We start from the raw sequence: 19,359 nt of genomic DNA on the forward strand, positions 1-19,359 counted from the left end.
CCTGACATAATTTGAGAAGGGCACTACATCTCTGTGGTATATTTCCCAAAAATCCAAAACACAAGACTAGCTATGAGAACACATCAAACCCAAATTGAGGGTCATTCTATAAAATAGCTGACCAATAGTTTTCAAAAGTGTCAAGGCCATGAAACACAGAGGAAGTCAAGAAACTTTCATAGATAGGAAAAGACTAAATAAATATGACAGTTAAATGCTGTGTGGTGTCCTGGACTGGATCCTGGAACAGAAAAAGGACATTAATTGAAAAACGAGTGAAATCTGAATGAAGTCTGTAATCTAGTCAATAGGGATGTGACAGCGTTAATTTCTCAGGTTTGATCATGAGAAAGTATCAAATACTCTATGCGTATGTAAAATGTTCCCGTTAGGGGAAGCGGGATGAGGGATGTGCAGAAACTCTTTGTACTATCTTTACAACTCTCCTGTAAGTCTAAAATTATTTCCAAATATAAAGGTTTTTAAAATCGAGTGATGATGTACAGCAAACTCTTATTATTATCAGGCTAAATCAGCTCTTGGATACTTTTAAATTAATATTACCGGAGAAAACATAATTTTTCAGTTTCAGTGATAGTCAAGCAATTAGTTTAATTTGCAAGTGGATAAAGAGAGCATCATTTCTCATTCCATTTGATGTTCTACTCTGTAAAGGTTTACATTGTGTATTCTGATAGCTTAGGGTTGTTTTTCTAATGAATGCAAATGAGAAGCGGAATTTTTATTATGTTTTTCAATTTGTAAAATTAGTAATATTAAAAGCAATTTTAATAAGCTGAATGTTTAAAAATGTTTGCGTCTTTGCTAAGTGTAATTCCAGTGTAAGACAATATGACACTCACGAATACATTCCCCACCATCCCAGATCATTGATATTATGATCATTCCCCCTCATCCTCCAATTATTTTCGTGAGCTTCCTTCTCTCGTCACTCAAGAAATATGTACGGATTGTCAAACTCTGAGAAATACACCCCCCGCCAAAAAAAAAAAGGTATGGTTTGGGCACTTCTTAGTCCGCCCCAGTCCCAAGAAATTCATGCAACTGCCGAGTAACACACAACTAACACGGATCCGGGCCCTTTCGTGCCTCACAAGGGGTAATCATCATATATTTCCCATTTTTATGAGGGATGAGGAAATTGAGGCCCAGCGACGTCGAGTGGCTCGCCAAGGTGCACAGCTAAGTGAGAGGGCACTAAGCATCCCTTTCGCCACAGACTCCACCCCGGGGCAGGGCAGTGACCAGAGGACGGCCCCCACCCCCTGCCCGCGGGCGTCCTCTGCTCGGCCGGCCCCGCCCGGGCTCGGCGGGGAGAAGGCGGGGCTGCGGGGAGAAGGCGGGGCTGCGGGCCGGGCAGGGCCGCGTAGAGACAGCGGAGGGCGGTCCTCCCCGGCGGGCCGGGAGTCGGGGCGGCGCGTTTCCAGAAAACGGAGAGGTGCGCCGCTGCTGCTCACCGCGTACGCTCGCTTCCCCTTCGCCGAGCTGCGCATGGAGACCCTGCCGCGGAATGTGGAGCTCTTCTACGATGTGCTGTCCCCCTACGCCTGGCTGGGCTTCGAGGTGACGCCAGGGGAGCGGCCTTGTCTTGGAGGACGAGGGCAGAGGGAAGGGCGAGCTGTAGGCGCAGGGCCCGCGGTCTCGTGAAATTCCTGGCGCAGCTTAACGTGGTTTAGGACTAGCAGATAGGAAGCCAGGGCTGGAGATCACTTTGTGTTTCTACACTGCGTTCGGTCGCTGGCTCCAGATTTCCCACAGTGGTTTGGAATAAAGGGGTAACTCCAAAGAATCAAGAAGAAATCCAGGCACCACCACCTCTTAGCCCTCTGATGTCAGTTCTGGGGGATGGAGCACAGAACAGAATGGAAACCGTCCATAGAGCAAAAATCCTGGGATCAATGTCCAGGAGAGTTTTGCTACTTCAAACCAAATAATTTAGGGTGTCCGCATAAGCCCTACTCCACTCTTGAAGCCTCTGGCTGATCATGTGCCAAGAACACCCTTCCTTTCGTTTTCCTCAGCCCTGGTCACTCTCTGTCCTCACAGTGGCTCTGTGTCCCCCACCTCTGCTCCTGCAGGTCCTGTGCCGATATAAGAACATCTGGAACATCAACCTGCAGTTGCGCCCAAGCTTCCTCGCAGGGGTCATGAAAGACAGTGGTATGAAGGCAGCAGCACCTGGGGAAGGGATGTGAGGGAGGGCTCATTTCAAAGCCCTGGGGGCTTCCCTCCACTGGGTCTTTACACTGGCACCAGCCGAAGGTAATCTGTCCTCTGCCCAAAACCTGGGTAGTGGTCCGTCAAGCCTGGGACCCTTAGGTTGTCTCACCAACATGTCCAACTATCCACTTGCAGAAAACAAGCCTCCAGCTCTGCTTCCCCGCAAAGCCATGTACTTGCAAAGTGACATCAGGCTCCTGGGACAGCATTTCCAGGTTCCCTTCCAGTTCCCCAAAGATTTCTTCTCTGTGATCCTTGAAAAAGGTGAAAAAAGTGGGACACCAATAGCGCCTCAAGTGGAGGACAGCAAAGTTGGAGATTGTAGGGCCACAAAGGAGGGGCTGAGTGACCACATTAAATGAAACAAACCTTGGGAAGATGCAGGAGCAGGGTTGAGCAAGCAGCGGTAGTGGGGACATAAGGAGAGGGAGAACAGGACAAATCAGCTCTGAGAAACTTGAGTGGGAGGCTGACGGGGATCCAGCTCTGGGTGATGCCAGAAGCAGGAAAGAGCCCTGCCTCTGAGTACATCTACCCTGCAGGAAGTTTGTCAGCCATGCGATTCCTCACTGCCGTCAACTTGGAGCACCCAGAGATGCTGGAGAAAGTGTCCAGGGAACTATGGATGCGTGTCTGGTCACGGGTGAGGGGTAGGCCCTAGGAACCCCTTGGCAGACCCTGGATGACTTGGTGACCCTCCTCTAGGCCCATTTCCAGAGTCCTGGGCTTGCCCTCCCCTAAGGTTCACTGTCCTCCATTACACCTTGCGCCTTGCCACCCCCCTCCTGCTGAGCGTCCTCTTCTTCCAGGATGAAGACATCACAGAGCCCCAGAGCATCCTGGCCGTGAGTATCCTGGCTCTTTCCCCACTCTGCTCGTAGGGAATCAGAACGGTTGGCATTTGCAGGTAGAGAGGACAGTTTTCTTACTGGTGGAAGAAGTCATAGTTATTTGAGGAGAAAGGATGTCTGTTTTTGAGGGGCCAAATTACTAAAAGGTTGGAACTATGAGGACTCTTAAAAGAATATCTCATGGTTGAAAGGGGAAGTGCAAAATTCTACCCAGGCAGAATGTATATAATGAAGGAAGTCAGTGGGAGAAAGATTATAAATGTTAGCATCCCCAGATGGGGAGGGATAAAGTATTGGCAGATATTGGCCCCAAACACTCCAACACAAACCTCACCAACACATCCAGAGTAGAAAGCAGGAGACTTATAACAGGCTTTAAAAAGACAAAAGGAGATAACCGACTCCAGCCAGAATTATACAGAAGCCTGAGTCAGAACAAGTGGAAAAAGCTAAAAACATTGAAATGTGTGCCACCCATAGATGGGGGTATAAAAAGTTAAGTTTTTCTTTGGGATTAAATCAAGAAATTCAAAACAATACTTTCCCTTCAGTTTACAGACAATAATTGAGGTATATTTAAATTTAATACATAAAATAGCAAATCACAAAAAAGAAAGGTACAAAGAATGGCCAGTATATCCTCCAGTGTTTTTATTTCTGTAAAGTATGTGCAGAGGTTTGCCTTTTCACTTAATATTTAACAATCATTGTTCATGCCATTGTACACTCTTTGAAAGTATGACTCTTAGTTTCTACATAGCATTCCATTCAGGGGGCCTGTTTTTCTTAACTGTTCCCGTATCGTTGAACATTTGCTCTGTGACACAATTCTCTCATGGAGCTAAGTCAAAAGCAATGTCATGAGAGAATGCACTGAATGACTCCATGTTTCACGCTCCAGATCAAGGAGTTCAGGTTGCAGTGGTTCTCAGACTTGGCTGTATATTAAAATGACCTGGAGCACTTGGGCACTGTCCCCCGGAAATTCCAATATAATTGAGAGGGTGACCTGCAAATTGCAATTTTTAAAAGCTCCCCAAGAGATTATAATGTGCAACCAAAGTTGAAAACCACTGATCCCAAATGATATCAACAAGCCCCAAACAGAAGTCTTTATCGTTCTTTTGAAACCAGGCAGATGGCAGCAGCCACTGCCCTGCCCAGAAGTCCTCAGGAAATTCCATGGGAATTAGAGCCCAACCCTTGATTTTAAAAAAGTACAATATATTCAGGAAATCAGAGAAACAGGAAGGCAAAAGCCCCAGACTCATTAATAGTCAGGGGATTGGATTCTAGCATTGGCTCTGCTGACCACATCCCGTACCACCTCTGGACTAAAGTCTCCTCACTGGTGAATGAAGAGCTTGGGAACTCATCTCTGAGATACCCTCTGGCATTAAATCTCTGCAGCAGTGACTCTGCCACCTGGTCTATCCACCAATCTTGAAACTTTGAGGGAAAAAAACATAGCTCCTCTTGACAACAATAGACATCCACTCGTGGGTGGGTAAAGGCACTGACAGGAAAACTTGGGGACAGGAAATAGAGACCAGTTTTCTCCTGAGATCCCCTGCCCTGCTAATACTGACACAGTCGGTTCTCTTCTGTATCCTCACAGGCTGCAGAGAAGGCTGGCATACCTACAGAACAAGCCCAGGGGCTTCTGGAAAAGATCTCAACACCAAAGGTGAAGAGCCAGCTCAGGGAGACCACTGAGGCAGTCTGCAAGTATGGGGTGAGCAACTCTTGACATGTGTCCTCAACCCAAGCACTGAAGAGAGTCTGAGAATCTCTGATGGGTTCCCATGCTCCTGTCCTGAAGCTTCTCCCAACATGAGTCCTCCCAGCTCCCCCAGACAATCCTCATCCTCTCCCTTCCTGTCCCTGAGTCCAAGGAAAGCAAGGGAGGGAGGGAGGTGGTGAGAGGAAAGACAGAGCATCTGAGAATAAGAAATAGACAACTGTCCTTAAAGCCATGGAACTTCTTATCAAACACCTCTTTGCTCTGCTTCTATGACCTCAGATGAGTATTGACTTGTACTTAGGTGTCAATCCCAGCCTAATAAATACCTGCCCCATCATCTTCCTCCCTGCATGTAACTGCACCAGGCCTTTGGGCTGCCCATCACTGTGGCCCACCTGGATGGCCAAACCCACATGCTGTTTGGCTCTGACCGGATGGAATTGCTGGCACACCTGCTAGGTAAGTTGCAGGTTCATGGTGAGCTACATTGACCCCAGCCTCACCTCCCTTGTGTAAGTTGACCAAAAGGACAGATGGAGAGCAAAACAATGTTCTAGATATTTCCAGCAGCAACAAAGCCTCATACAAAGGGGTTCTCAAGGTTGAATGGGGAGGGGTCACCTTCACCTCCACAGGAGAGAAGGAAACCTTCTGTATCTTGAAGCCAAGCAGGGCTCTTCCTAGAAAACCCCTGGGGGTTTGTGGGACCAGCCTCTGACATGTGTTTTTGTCTATCCAGGAGAGAAGTGGATGGGCCCTGTGCCTCCAGCTGTAAATGCCAGACTTTAAGGATGCCCAGAGGAAGCACAACCATTGGTATAAAAACAGACCATTTGCTTACTCCTCCTCCACTGTAGGGCACTGGGACTCTGGTTCGCCCACGTGACAGATGTTCCTCTGTGATCCTGGGGATGGCAGGAGGGGCCTGTGTGGTGCACCATCTACCATTAGTCTCATGGATGCTTACTTCTGTGCCTCACAGGTGCCCTTCTAGAGCCCCAAATTCTGCTTTCCCACAAAATAAACCTGATGCCATTAGGCGTATTTCTGGGTCTCTGTCTTCCCTCATATTTGTGTGTTCTTGTTCCTGCAGTCATGTCCTGGCCATGCGAGGTGTTTAAGAACAGCTCTTGCTGTACTCCCAGCACCCCCTTCCCACCTTGGGGCAGCTTGTATGGACAGAGCAAAAGGCAGTCCCTCTTTCTTTTTCTACAGAAACTCCCTTGGTCCCTTTGTCCGGGACAGAAAACTAAGGTAGACGGGTTTTGCAACTAACCAGTTTGGCACTTAACTGTCTTCTGACCAGCCATGGTGCCTGAGATGGGGCTGGGACCAGAGGCCCAATGGCAGCAAAGGCTTGAGGGAACCAGAGCATGACGAGCTTGCACCCAGATATTTCAACCAGCTCCAGCTACATGGAGCAGAACCAGGGCAAGGCAGCACAGGAGACCAGCTGACTTGTCATGGCCTGGGGAAGTTGCTTTCCCCACATAATTTCCTCCCCTCCTCTCCCCAACAAAGCAGGTGCTGAGAAAACCCCAAGGCCTCTCTCCCTGGCCTAGTGTAACCCTGTTGCTTCCCACACAAACCTGCAGCTTTCTTACACACCCCCAATTACTTATCCAAAATCTCTGCTCTGTCTGTGGCCACTGGGCAATCACCAGAATACCATGTTTCAATAGTATTTAGACTTCTTGGAGAATACTCTATATTCAGAAGCTGAAGCCACACTTGGACACCTGCCAGGAGCCAGGTGTGGAGCCCTCATTGGCCTGAGAGACCTGAGGACAGGGTGCCATCCTCTTCTTGCCCCTCCTTTAGTTCTTTCTGATAGCAGAGCCCATTTTCACCTTTTATCCCCCGTCACTTTCTGTCCTCCTCTCTCCTCTTCTATATTTCCAGCCTAGTCCAGGATTTCAAATCATCCTTAACAGGCTCATCTGTAAAGTACTGCCAGTAGTACATCTCATCTCCTCAAAGGAGATTTCATGGTATGTACGGGTAAAATTAATATGTGGGAAAATGTCCAATCTTAAGAAACATAAGGGCAAATTAGAAATGTAACTTCTCATATACTCACGTTATATATTCAAGTATATTGAACTTCTCATACATGCTGACAAGTGGAGACAGTTTTTATGAATAAAGATGCTTGTCTCAGCATTATTAATGACATCAAATTAACTTAAGTATCTAACAGTAGGAAGATGCTTGAACAAATTATGGGATATCCATGATGTAATGTTTCGTAGCCATCAAAAATTATTTGTGAAGAAGTTTAAAGGACATTGGAAATTCTTAGGATTTAATACTGATTGGAAAAAATATAAAACTATAATATCTCAATTATGTCTGGATGTACAAAACATATTACATGACAGAGGACATAAATATAGTATATTAATCTTGTAATAAAATACATCAAATTTTATTTGTATACTCTTTTAAATGATCATTTATTCTGGTAGACAAAAAATATATACATAAAAATGAAAAAAATCAAATAATTTGTAGACTCACATTTGGGTATAATTGTGCATCCTTCCCACTGTTTTCTAAATGTATCAACTGCTTAACTTAATCCTAAATTTTATCCCAGGCTAATGTGGGATACTCTCTTATTGTAGATGCATATTTCCTAGCTCTTCCCAGTTTTCCTTCAAAGATTCTAGCATCCCATTTTCCTAATCCAATAGCAGAATTTAACTCCTCTGGAGGAATGAAACAATTTCTAGGCCAATTCTTAAAACACATAATCTAGATTATAACATCTGAACTTCTGACAAATAGATCCTAAATGAGTATTAGACAAAGAAGCAGAATGAATAGGATATTTATAGACACACAAAGAGATTTATTATGAGGGATTGGCTCACATAATTACAGAGGCTGAGAAGTCCCACGATCTGCCATCTGCAGGCTGGAGGTCCAGGAAAGCTGGTGGTAGAGTTCTAGTCTGAGTCCAAAGGCCTTAGAACCAGGAGCACCTATGTCTGAGGACAAGAGAATAAGGATGTCTCAGTTCAAGCACAGAGGGAGCAAATTTGCCCATTTTTTGCCTTTGTGTTCTATGCGGGCCTTCAGTGGATTCCATTATGCCCACCTGCATTAGTGAGGGCTATCTGCTTTACTCAGTCTACTAATTGAAACACTAATCTCTTCTAGAAACATCACTCAAATAATGTGTTATCAGCTGTATGGACATCCCTTAGCTCAGTCAAGTTGACATATAAAACTATCTCAGCGAGAATGGAGGGAATCCCCCAAATGCAGCTGTATTTTTTTAAATAAAGGAACAGTCTTCTCTTCTAATGCAAATAGAATTTCATACCTATTCTTAGTTTCTTCCTCTCCTCCCCTTACAATCAAGTTATAGTGTATTATAAAATCTGCAATTATGTCAATACCCAGAATTCAATAGTGAACCATTTTCTTTGTGTTGTAATTCAGATTCAAAGCTTACCAAATAAGCTGCTTCCAATACAACCCTGTTAGGTAAAATTCCCAGAGGTGATGTTTATTTTGGCAGGCAAAACACAAGTGGTAGTTAACAAGAACAAAAATGTATTACATGCATGTGCAAAACAAAAAAAAACGGTAAGGGATGAAGTGAAAGTCTTTCCTTTCTCACTCCCATTCCTACCCTCCAGTCCATTGTGTATACTTCCAGAAATGTCCATATTTTTTTATTAATGTATTATTGATACACACTCTTATGAAGGTTTCACATGAAAAAACAATGTGGTTACTACATTTACCCATATCATCAAGTCCCCACCCATACCCCATTGAGGTCACTGTCAATCAGTGTAGTAAGATGCCACAGATTCACTATTTGCCTTCTCCGTGCTACACTGTCTTCCCTGTGACCCCTCACACCATGTGTACTAAACATAATACCCCTCAATACCCTTCTCCCTCCCTCCCCACCCACCCTCCCACACCCCTCCCCTTTGGTAACTGCTAGTCCCTTCTTGGAGTCTGTGAGTCTGCTGCTATTTTGTTCCTTCAGTTTTGCTTCATTGTTATACTCCACAAATAAGGGAAATCATTTGGGCTTGTCTTTCTCCACCTGGCTTATTTCACTGAGATAATATCCTCCAGCTCCATCCAAGTTGTTGCAAATGGTAGGATTTGTTTCTTTCTTATGGCTGAATACTATTCCATTGTGTATATGTACCACTTCTTCTTTATCCATTCATCTACTGATGGACACTTAGTTTGCTTCCATATCTTGGTTATTGTAAATAGTGCTCTGATAAACATAGGGGTGCATATGTCTTTTTGAATCTGAGAACTTGTATTCTTTGGGTAAATTCCAAGGAGTGGGATTCCAGGGTCAAATGGGATTTCTATTTTTAGTTTTTTGAGGAACCTCCATATTGCTTTCCACAATGGTTGAACTAGCTTACATTCCCATCAGCAGTGTAGGAGGGTTCCCCTTTCTCCGCATCCTCGCCAGCATTTGTTGTTCTTAGTCTTTTCAGTGCTGGCCGTCCTTACCGGTGTGAGGTGATATCTCAATTTTCATTTCTCTGATGATTTGTGATGTGGAGCATCTTTTCATGTGTCTGTTGGCCATCTGAATTTCTTCTTTGGAGAATTGTCTCTTCATATCCTCCACCCATTTTTTAATCAGGTTATTTGCTTTTTGGGTGTTGAGGCATATGAGTTCTTTATATATTTTGGATGTTAACCCCTTGTCGGATATGTCATTTACAAATACATTCTCCCGTATTTTAGGATGCCTTTTTGTTCTGTTGAAATGTCCGTATTTTTTTAACTCACAAATGTCAGACATAGCACATATACCTTTCATCCAGTTTCCCCAGTGGTAACATCTTGCATAACTATAGTACAATAATGCAGCCAGGAAACTGACACTGATACAAGCCATCAACCTTATTCAGATTTTACCAGCTTTACATGCACTCAATTGTGTGTCTGTATTTAGTTCTATATAATGTTAGCACATGTAGACTTGTGTGACCACCATCACAGTCAAGATACAGAACACATTTCTAGCATAAGGATCCCTCATGGTACCCTTTTACAGCTAGAGCCACCTTCTGCCTTCCACACTTCCCTAACACCTGGCAACTACTAATTGTTCTCCATATGGTATTATCATTTCAAATGTTCTATATAAAATGAATTAAATTGGCTTGTTTTCAATCAGTATAAGTTCCTTGAGATCCACCCCCAGGGTTGTTCATTATCAGGAGTTGTATCTTTTTATTGATTAGTAATATTCCATGGTATGGATGTGCCACGGTTCGTTTAACCTTTCAAAAGGCATTTAGGTTGTTTCCAGTTTGGGACTACTACAAATAAAGCTGCCATAAACATTCACATACAGGTTTTTGTGTGCATGTTTCCAATTCTCTGGAGTAAATGCTCGGGAGTAGAATTGCTGAGTCATAGAAAGTGCATATTCAGGTTTGTAAGAAACCCTATACTTTTCCAGAGTGGCCATACCATTTTACCTTCACACGAGCAATGTATTAGTGATCCAATTTCTCCATACCCTTACCAGCAGTAGGTGTTATTTCTATTTTTTATTTCATCCATTCTGATAGGCATGTAATGATATCTCATTGTGATTTTAATTTGCATTTCCCTAAAGGCTAATGATGTTGGACACCTTTTTGTGAGCATTATCTGCCATTTGTACATCCTTTTCAGTGTAATATCTGTTCATATCTTCTGCCCGTTTTCTAATTGGATTGATTATTTTAGAAGTTTACTTTTTTTTCCCTAATAGATTTTAAAAGAATGTACAAACTGTAAGAGCACACTTTTTAGACAATTGGAGGAAAATAATGGACTGGGTATTAGGTGATACTATGGAATTAATGTTAATTTTATTAAATGTGATAATGGCAGGTGGTTGTGCACAAAAAAGTCTTCTGATACAATTGCATTCTGAAATATTTAGGGTAGAAGTGACATGATATCTTTTGAAAGGTCGGAGACGTAGAAAGAGTAGCTGAAACCAGAATGTCAAAATGTTGATGATCGGTGACGCTGAATGACGGGTACATGGAGAGCTCATTATACTCCCTTCCTCTTTTATGGGGGTTGGGAGAGTGTCAAAATAAAAACTAAAAAAATTCAAGAGCAGAATGAGATTGTAATTCAGCAACATTACAAACTTTTTTTTTTAGGACACAAAGTTTGCTTTGAGTGTTTCTTTAGGGGAGGGGGCACCACACTAGTACTCAATTTAAGAGAAACATTTTTACAGTCCAGAGCTCTTTTTATTTTCTTTATACCTGTCATGCCATGAGTTCATAGGGAATGGGCTCCAGCGGCTCAGGCTCCTTTCCACTGGTTCTCACAAAGTGGGCTTCTCTGGGTGGAGCAGGCTGGTGCTTCAGTTGAACCCAAGTACCTTTCTCTTTGGCTTCCTTCTGTTTCTGATTATTTTCCTTCGCATGCTCCAGGAAGCTATCCTGGCTCTTAGAGTACATTAATTCTCTTAGCAAGAATCTTACCCTTAACTTGTTCGTTTACATCAGTGCCAGGAGCATGCTGGGTAACACTGTAGACTCTTCCAGGTATGCCATGTAACATTTGCGGGGCATTCCTTTTTGAACAGTGCCCATTCCCTTGAAGTCTAATAATCACCTTTCTTGTAGATTCCCACGTATGTGGCCAGAGGAACTCCATGTTTTCTAAAAGGCCTGGAGAACATATAGTGGATGCCTCTCTTTCCTTTTGCCTTGGTCATTTTGGTGGGTTACTAGAATGGGAAGTTCCACCTGCAAGGCAACGTTACATATTTTCACCACATCCCCACAATACTATGCACACAAGGTCAACTTCACGGACTTGCAACCCCTGCACTCACACAGGGCCTCATGACTGGTTTAATGCTCTGCTATTACTGTCTTGAAATACTTAGTAAGTTCGAACAAGGGGCCCTGTGTTTTCATTTTGCACTAGACCCCACAAATTAAACTATGCAGCTGTAGCTGATCCTGTAAGCACATAGGACATGCTGAGAAAATGCTTATCAAATAAATGGAATAAAGAAAAGAAAAGGTAAAAAAGAGATGGAGGTAGAGAAAAGGAGGAGATAACAAGGACAAAGGAGAGATGGATAAAGTCACAAAGTAGAAAAGTTGAATGGAGATTCCAGGAGATGATGCCACTGGGGAGACAGGAAGGTTCAGAGAGGAAGTGAGAGTCCAGATAGTAGACAGGAGTTTGGAGTCCATTATTCATCATTCTCCTCAGAGGAATCACAGCTCTTCCTCTCCTAGGTATAAGCAAAAGTGGACTCAGAAAGAAGTAGCCACTTGACCCCAAGGAAAGAGAAGTTTGGTGGCTGGGAGGCCAAGTGGACCATTCTTCCTTGCTAGTCCCATGCCTTCATCCCAGTCTAGAGAGTTCCTGCACTGTCTTTACTGGGGGTTGGGGAAAACAAAAACCCTAGGCTTGGATCAGACCAATTCCCTCTTCAGCCAAGCCTTCATTCAAGAGCATGGCTGGCTCTAGCTGATTCCAGACGGGAAAAGACTGGTAAAGGGGCTGGGGGGAGGGATTCCAGGGATCAAAAGATCAAGAGTCATTCAATCAGTAAGTATGCACTAATTACCAACAAATGATACAATAAGTATTTATTGTCTACTCCATGCCTAATAATGAGGTGGAGGTAAAGGGAGTGTGAACATTCTTACCCATGATGCATTCCTGATGCCCATCCTTCTCAGCACCCGCCTCTCCTCCTAACCGCAGCAGCACTTTGTACCTCACAGCATTTGTCACTTTGTACCGTCTTACAGTTAGCTGTGTACCTGTCCTTCCTCTGAACAGTAAGCTCTTTGACAGTCAGATTCCTATGGGATCTACTGAATACACCTGAGTGTCCCACACAGCAAGTGAACAATAAAGATTGGTTAAATGCAAATTTGATAACTTGTGTTGATCAGGGTTTGAAGAAACAGGTACTCCTGGGAGTGGGAGTGTGAATTTGTGCAACTCCTTTCAAGAGCAATTTGGCAATATCTATAAAAAACTTCACTGGGGAATTTTTCTGATTTGTACATGTGAATAAAGACAAATACAGAAATACATTAACTGTAAAATCCTGGAAACAATCTAAATAGTTATCATTGGAAAGTCATTAAGTAAATTAATTGTTCCATAAATAGAAATCATTATTTAAAAGAGTATAACAGGTGGAAAGAAATCAGAACAGTAGTTGTCTATGGAGTTGACTGAGAGGGGGCATGAGGGAACTTTCTGGGGGGTAATAATGTTTCATACCTTGATTAGAGTTTGTGTTACATAAGTGTAAGTCTTTATCAAAACTCATGGAATAGTCCACTTAAAATTTCATTGTACGCAAACTTAACTTCAAAAGAAAAAAGTTAATTGTAAACTAATATTTAACTCTAGTTACTTTTATGCATGTGGAAAGGTTGAGTAAGTTACCCACAGTCACACAGCTAAAACCAAGATGTGAAACCTTTTTTGGCCATCTCTCAAAATATGTGCTTACCCACAATGCCTCCCTGTTATCTCGTATTTAGGGACATATTCATATGGGAACCTACTGCCACTATCTGTAAACATCTCTAATAAACACAACGCTTTTTTTTCACTCGGCAACAACCACACTCAATTTCTCATATCCAGAATTGCTTTTCTGGCTTAGTGCTGAATATCTAAGCTTGAGTGACAGCTTAAACCCCATTATTCACTCAGTTTGTTCCCAGTGAGCTTTGTACAGTATTACAACTAGTTCATGAGGCTGATAACGTGTACTTATCCTTATCTACTTCAGGATTTATGATTTATTGGAACATTTTCATCCCAGAAATATCAATATTGCTGACCTCCTGGCTGTTAAACCATTTCTCCATCTTCCCTACATATTTGGAGGAGCTGGGAGTAAGGGAACTGACACAGAGGGAAACACACTCTCAACTGAGTCAAAAAGTCAACATTCTGAGTTTAATTCTACTAAACAAATCATGTTCTTTCTCTGAGTTGGTTTCCTCCTCTGTAACATGAAAATTATAATCACACTTACCCCACATATTTGTTATTAAGAATCAGATAAGCTTGTGGATATGGGCCAAATCATTTCTACATTCTAAAATAAATACATATATATTTTACCACTAACACCCTCATAGAAGTCACCTGCACACTGGGCTTTTTGAGCCGTTCAGTTCAAAGTGTTATCTTTTATATCATTCTTTATTAGCTCATAAAAGATAGTGTCCTGATACAGAGCCTGAAATCCTAATTTCCCAGTTGGCTGCCTTTGCTGTCTGAAGGGCAGCCTTTGCTTAGGATGTCAAACAATGGGAAAAATAGCATCTAACCACTCCTCCGGGGAAGAATAGAGTAATGTTCATATACTATCATAGGGGTTTTGACAAATTATCATGATTAGGAAAGCCAAAAAGAGCGCTTAGAGTCAGATGACATAGTGGTTAAGAGCCAGATTTCTGGACCTGAACTGAAAGTTCAAATCTTGACCCCACCCTTGATTAGCTATACATTTTCCTCAAGTTTCTGGCCTCACCTATAAAGTGGACATAATATAATAGTAACTACATTTCATTACATTATATTTTAAATTACTTAATTTGTGGAAAGCATTTAACAGTACACACAAAGCACTCCACATTTGTTGGCTACAAGTACAAAGCAGACCCAAAAACAAAAATCACGGAAATATGGAGATGCAGATCATCACACAGTGGCAGGCATCTGTTCCCTTCACGGGAAGTTTGTCAGTCATCCTCACTTCTTCCACCTGACCTCCCCCTTCTCTTCACCATCATCCCCCAAAATGAAGTAGGCATAGTGGGCCGGCAGAGAGGGCTGATCCAACCTCTAGCACGATGGTTTGTCAAAGGCAGGCAAGTAGAAAGTGGAACAACAATTTAATTAAGTGGTATATTCATATTTTGCTGTGCACACTAAACTGATGGGAAAAAAAAAGGCGAGTAAGACCTTTGGGAAGCAGTCTGGCCATATGTATTCAGAGCAGTAAAAACGTTCACATTGTCTCAATAATAACATTTCTTAGAATTCAACTGGAGGAAATAATCCAAAAAGAAAGAAAAATTACATGTAAGAAGTTCATTTTAGCATCATATATTAAACAAGTTTATAAAAGTATATAATTCACCCTTTCAAAGTGTGTGACTCAGTAGTTGGTCTTTTTTTTTTTAGTATATTTGGAGTTGTACAAGCATTGCTACTACTTAATCTTAAACATATTCATTATCCCCAAAAGAAATCCATTAGCATTATTCCCATTCCTCCGTCTCTCAGCCCCTAGCAACCACTAGTCTACTTTTTGTCTCCTGAGACATTATTTTTGATGACCAAAAAAACTGAGTAAGACAAATTCAGTGTTACTGAGTAACATAACACATAGGTGCTATGTTAAATTGTGGTATATCCATTCAATAAAATATGTGGCTGTTAGAAATTACTACAAAAGACTGTATCAAAAGGTGAACATGATACAATGCTTAAACTTTAAAAAATATATCTCAGTTTTAAATATATTTGATCGCAACCAGAGTATATTCTGGCTTGTATGTGGAAAGACTAGAAGAAATGTGTAGAAATCTTAAATGGCCCATGTTACAAAAATGAGATTATGGATTTTTTTCTTTAACCTTTAAGCATTTCTTAACAATTTTTTTTAACAATTTAAACTTTTTTAGAAAATGTATTTAAAAATTATTGGCATAGAGAACATAATGAAGGCACAGCCCTTAGTTCAGCCTTTCTGATTTGGATCCTGTTCCTATCTCAGTTAACAAGTCTCTTCTCTGGTCTATGGAACCAAACAGCCAGGAGCTACAAAGGTCCCACCTCTCCCAAAATGGGTAACACTTCACCAGGTAACCCTTGGGCCCTGCCCTTTTGCCCACTTGCCTCTCAGCCTGCATGTCTGCTCTCCCCTGCCCCCAATCCAGAACTTCCTAACAAAGCCCTCTGACTTATCATACATACCAATGACTCTTACCCCATTTCCTTCTATTAATATATTAACTGTAGATCTAAATCCTTCTGATTCCACCCACACTTCTCCCATTTGAGCAGAATAGCAAGGAAATGGGTGGAAACAAATTAACAAACAGCTCCCCTCCCACTTTCCATTCCCACTTCCTATAGAGACCCAGCTCCTTTAGAGCACACAGCCTTGCTGTTACTTCTCTTCCCTCTCCTACAATCAGGGACAGAATCACCATCCACATCCCACCGCTATACATACATGCATACTTACCACTCCAGGCACACTTGTCCTTGCCCCCCGCCTCATTCTCAGTCTCCTCCCTTTCTCACTCACACACACACACACACACACACACACACACACACTCCACACAGCCTCTGCTGCAGCAACCCTGGCTATGCCCTATGACTGCCATGCCATGCCCCTCAGTTTGTCCACTGCTGTCACACTCTGAAGGCCTGTCTATCCTTCCCTTTATCTAAAGAACAAAGTATGCCTCCAGCCACTGTGTACCTTCCAGCACCTGCCTCCCAAAGACATACTTCTTGACTCACAGCTGAAAAGAGTGGGTCCTGGATCTCTAGTATGTGGCCGTCTTCTAATAAAAGAGTTCTACTATCGTTAGTGTGCACCTACCATGTGCCAGGAACCACATTCGTTTCACGGATTCAGAAATGATTGAAACTAACCAGTCACCTTGAAAAGCTCACAATGGAAAAAAGGTATGTAAACAGAAAATTAATACATAAACAGGTACAAGCTGGGACATGGGTCAGAGGGAGTCCCATGGATACACTGTAGAGACAGCCTCCACAGCAGGTATCGCCTCCAAGGTGGCTTTGGAAGAATTAAGAGTTAACAAGAATTAACCAGTTCAAGAAGCATATACACAAACATGTCTTACAGGTCTGCAGAAAACAAGTTCATTGAAAGGCTAGTTTAGCAGCAGAAGCAAGACACAGTATTCCATGCCCACAGCAGTGCTCACAGTGTGCAAAGTAACATGTGATCTATGAGATTAAATAAGCCATGGTCTCTGCTCCAAGGAACAAAATACTTAAAATATATAAGGCAAAACGACTCAGATTTGTGCATTGAGAAGAAGGGAAAGGAAAGGTAAGTTTAACTCTGGTCCTAAGTACAAAGATCATGGAGGGTTGGGGTGAAGGAGCCTCTTTAAGGCACTGTAGCAGGTGAGTTCAGTGTAAAAACCAGAAAAATCAAGGTGGGGCAGTAACAGGAGATCAGCCTTCAGCAGAAAAGGGGAGGAGGCAACCTGAACAGGAACGGAGGTATTGGGGCAGAAAAGTGGGTGGGGCCAGTGGGCTCTGCCTCTTCCCCGCCTCCCACATCTCCCACAACCTACTTTCAGCAGAATCGGGTCAAGACAGGTGAGGGAGGAACTCCTAAGGCCGGTGAGCAGTAGGGTCATTGGACTGGGGCTGGGATGTGAGGAGGGGGTCCAGACCCTTTGTAGAGCCCACAACCCCTTGCTTTCCAGAGTTCAGAAAACTCCTGCCAGGCTGATTTTGGGGTACGGGCTGCCTAAACATTCCTGCTGTGTTGCAGAAGAAAGAAAAGGCTTCTCCCCACTGGTTGCCCAGCCTGTGTTAGCTCCTAGCAGGAAACTTGAAATCCAAATTTACTGAGTCAGGACCAGGAAGGGTGGGAAACCCTGGCAGACGAGGGGTGTAGAGAAGTCAGGAGTTGTTTGGGCCTCTGTCCATTGCCCTAGGCCTTTGTCTGGAAGATTCTCTGGTGTAGTTGTGACCCTGTGGCTTTGATGTGTCCCTGGGCACTTTTTCCCTCCAACGTGAGCATGGGCTGCCTGCAGGAAATGGGAAGACGGGGTCAGACAGGGTAAGTGGTGCTCCCTGGCCGCTTCTCTACCCAACAAGGTCAGACTGAGGGCTTCTGACTGGGGAAATGGGGTGGGGGTAGAAGGCCTGTGCAAGCGATAATAGAGAAAGGGCAGGGCCTGCCCCATCACCTGGATTCCAGAGATGCCGGCAGGCGAGCACCGAGACTGCAAGCAGGGCCCGCCCAGAACTGGGTCCTGGAGGGTGTAGAAAAACAGAGCTGCAAGGGAGACTGCAGGGGAAAAGGAGGAAAGGAGGAAAGGAGGAAGGCAGGGCTGACACGGTAAACGCGAATGAGAACTGGGAGTCAGAACTCCTGGGCTGGGCTGGCTATTCCACACATACTGCTACCCTAGGATAAGAGCGTGATCCTAGAGAGAGTGACAGAGATGGAGGGGACCCTGCAGATCATTTATTTTGGCCATTTATTTGACTTGAGATTGAAGAACCTGAAACCCACACAAAGGTGTCTAATATGGTTACTTTGAAATCTGACCCAACCCTGATGCCAATTGCTAGTTTAGACACAACAGCTGTGTGTCTCTTTGCAGGAGCCTGGGGAGGGGCCATGGTGCCAAGCCAGTTGTGGGGGAAACTGGAGAAGCCGCTTCTCTTCCTGTGCTGCGCCTCCTTCCTCCTGGGGCTGGCTTTACTGGGCATACGGCCGGACATCGCCCCTGTTGCTTATTTCTTTCTCACCTTGGGTGGTTTCTTCTTGTTTGCCTGCCTCCTGGCCTGTTTCCTGGAATGGGGGTTCCGGCCTGAGAGCCCAGGGGCCTCAGGCAATGCACGGTGAGTTAAGGTGTGGGCAGGATTCCAGGAAAACAGGAGGACCTATTGTTCCTGTGTCCCTCTAGACAGTTTCTGCTTTCCTCTGTCACTGGTATCAGTGAAGGGGGCGGGGGGCATCTGGAGCTACTGGAGGGGTCTTTTGTCAGTGGAAGATAGGAAAGGGGAAAAGGGGTTCCTTTCAGGAAGCCACCAATGACTTTATTTCTTCTCCCTCAGGGACAATGAAGCCTTTGAGGTGCCAACCTATGACGAGGCTGTGGTGTCGGAATCACAATGCCACCCCCAAGAGCTGGATCAACCACCCCCTTACAGCAGCATTGTAACCCCTGCAGGACTTGAGGAGGGACAGGCTAGCCATCCAGAGGGGCCCAGGAGAGCCACACTGGAAAGGCGAGTGGGCTCAGAGGGGTCTACGACTCCAGGAAACCCTGGAAGAGCTCTAATCAGCCTTCGGCTTCGGGGACCACGGGTCGTGTCCACTGTTCCTGATCTGCAGAACATGGCGGTGCTCCCCAAATTGGAACCTCTTACTCCTCCTCCTGCATATGATGTCAGCTTTGGTCACCCTGAAGATGATAATGTTTTCTATGAAAACAACTGGACACCCCCCTAAATGACTTTATCACTATATAACATCTCTGCACCAGACCCACTCATTTATTTGATCAACATTTCTCAGTGCCTGCTTCATGTCAGGAACCGTGTTTCTGCCTGGACGTCACAAATGGGGACTTTAACCCAGAGGAGTCAGGCTATGGTAAGCCCCTCCCAGTTGAGGCGTTGGTGGCAACATTCAGTGACCTACCCCATATCTGATATTCCCAAAGTTAGAGGCAGAGTAATAGGAGGAGGTGATCCAGAGAATCTGGGGAA

General features: G+C 43.9%; 2 protein-coding genes and 1 pseudogene across 5 annotated transcripts; 2 read left to right on the forward strand and 1 right to left on the reverse strand.

The window, feature by feature from the left end:
• Positions 1-1,386: 1,386 nt before the first annotated feature.
• GSTK1 (glutathione S-transferase kappa 1) lies at positions 1,387-5,880 on the forward strand. 2 transcript variants are annotated; one of them, XM_036926134.2, is made up of 8 exons: positions 1,390-1,584; positions 2,100-2,181; positions 2,377-2,505; positions 2,784-2,884; positions 3,051-3,086; positions 4,711-4,827; positions 5,202-5,295; positions 5,576-5,880. In XM_036926134.2, exons 1-8 carry the CDS (start codon positions 1,513-1,515, stop codon positions 5,623-5,625), a joined length of 681 nt encoding a protein of 226 aa, XP_036782029.1. In that variant the 5' UTR covers positions 1,390-1,512; the 3' UTR covers positions 5,626-5,880. The 2 variants fall into 2 exon arrangements, with proteins under 2 accessions (XP_057360843.1, XP_036782029.1); XM_057504860.1 differs by lacking the exon at positions 2,377-2,505 and having other exon boundaries at positions 1,387-1,584.
• A 3,706-nt stretch (positions 5,881-9,586) lies between these two features.
• LOC118932564 (60S ribosomal protein L21-like) lies at positions 9,587-19,352 on the reverse strand (annotated as a pseudogene).
• TMEM139 (transmembrane protein 139) lies at positions 17,171-19,300 on the forward strand. 3 transcript variants are annotated; one of them, XM_036926136.2, is made up of 3 exons: positions 17,171-17,226; positions 18,246-18,486; positions 18,703-19,300. In XM_036926136.2, exons 2-3 carry the CDS (start codon positions 18,263-18,265, stop codon positions 19,097-19,099), a joined length of 621 nt encoding a protein of 206 aa, XP_036782031.2. In that variant the 5' UTR covers positions 17,171-17,226; positions 18,246-18,262; the 3' UTR covers positions 19,100-19,300. The 3 variants fall into 3 exon arrangements, with proteins under 3 accessions (XP_036782031.2, XP_036782030.2, XP_057360844.1); XM_036926135.2 differs by having other exon boundaries at positions 17,189-17,250; XM_057504861.1 differs by lacking the exon at positions 17,171-17,226 and adding an exon at positions 17,257-17,695.
• Positions 19,353-19,359: the final 7 nt, after the last annotated feature.

Source organism: Manis pentadactyla, chromosome 7 (assembly GCF_030020395.1).
Source record: "Manis pentadactyla isolate mManPen7 chromosome 7, mManPen7.hap1, whole genome shotgun sequence".
In the NCBI taxonomy this organism is placed as follows: Eukaryota; Metazoa; Chordata; class Mammalia; order Pholidota; family Manidae; genus Manis; species Manis pentadactyla.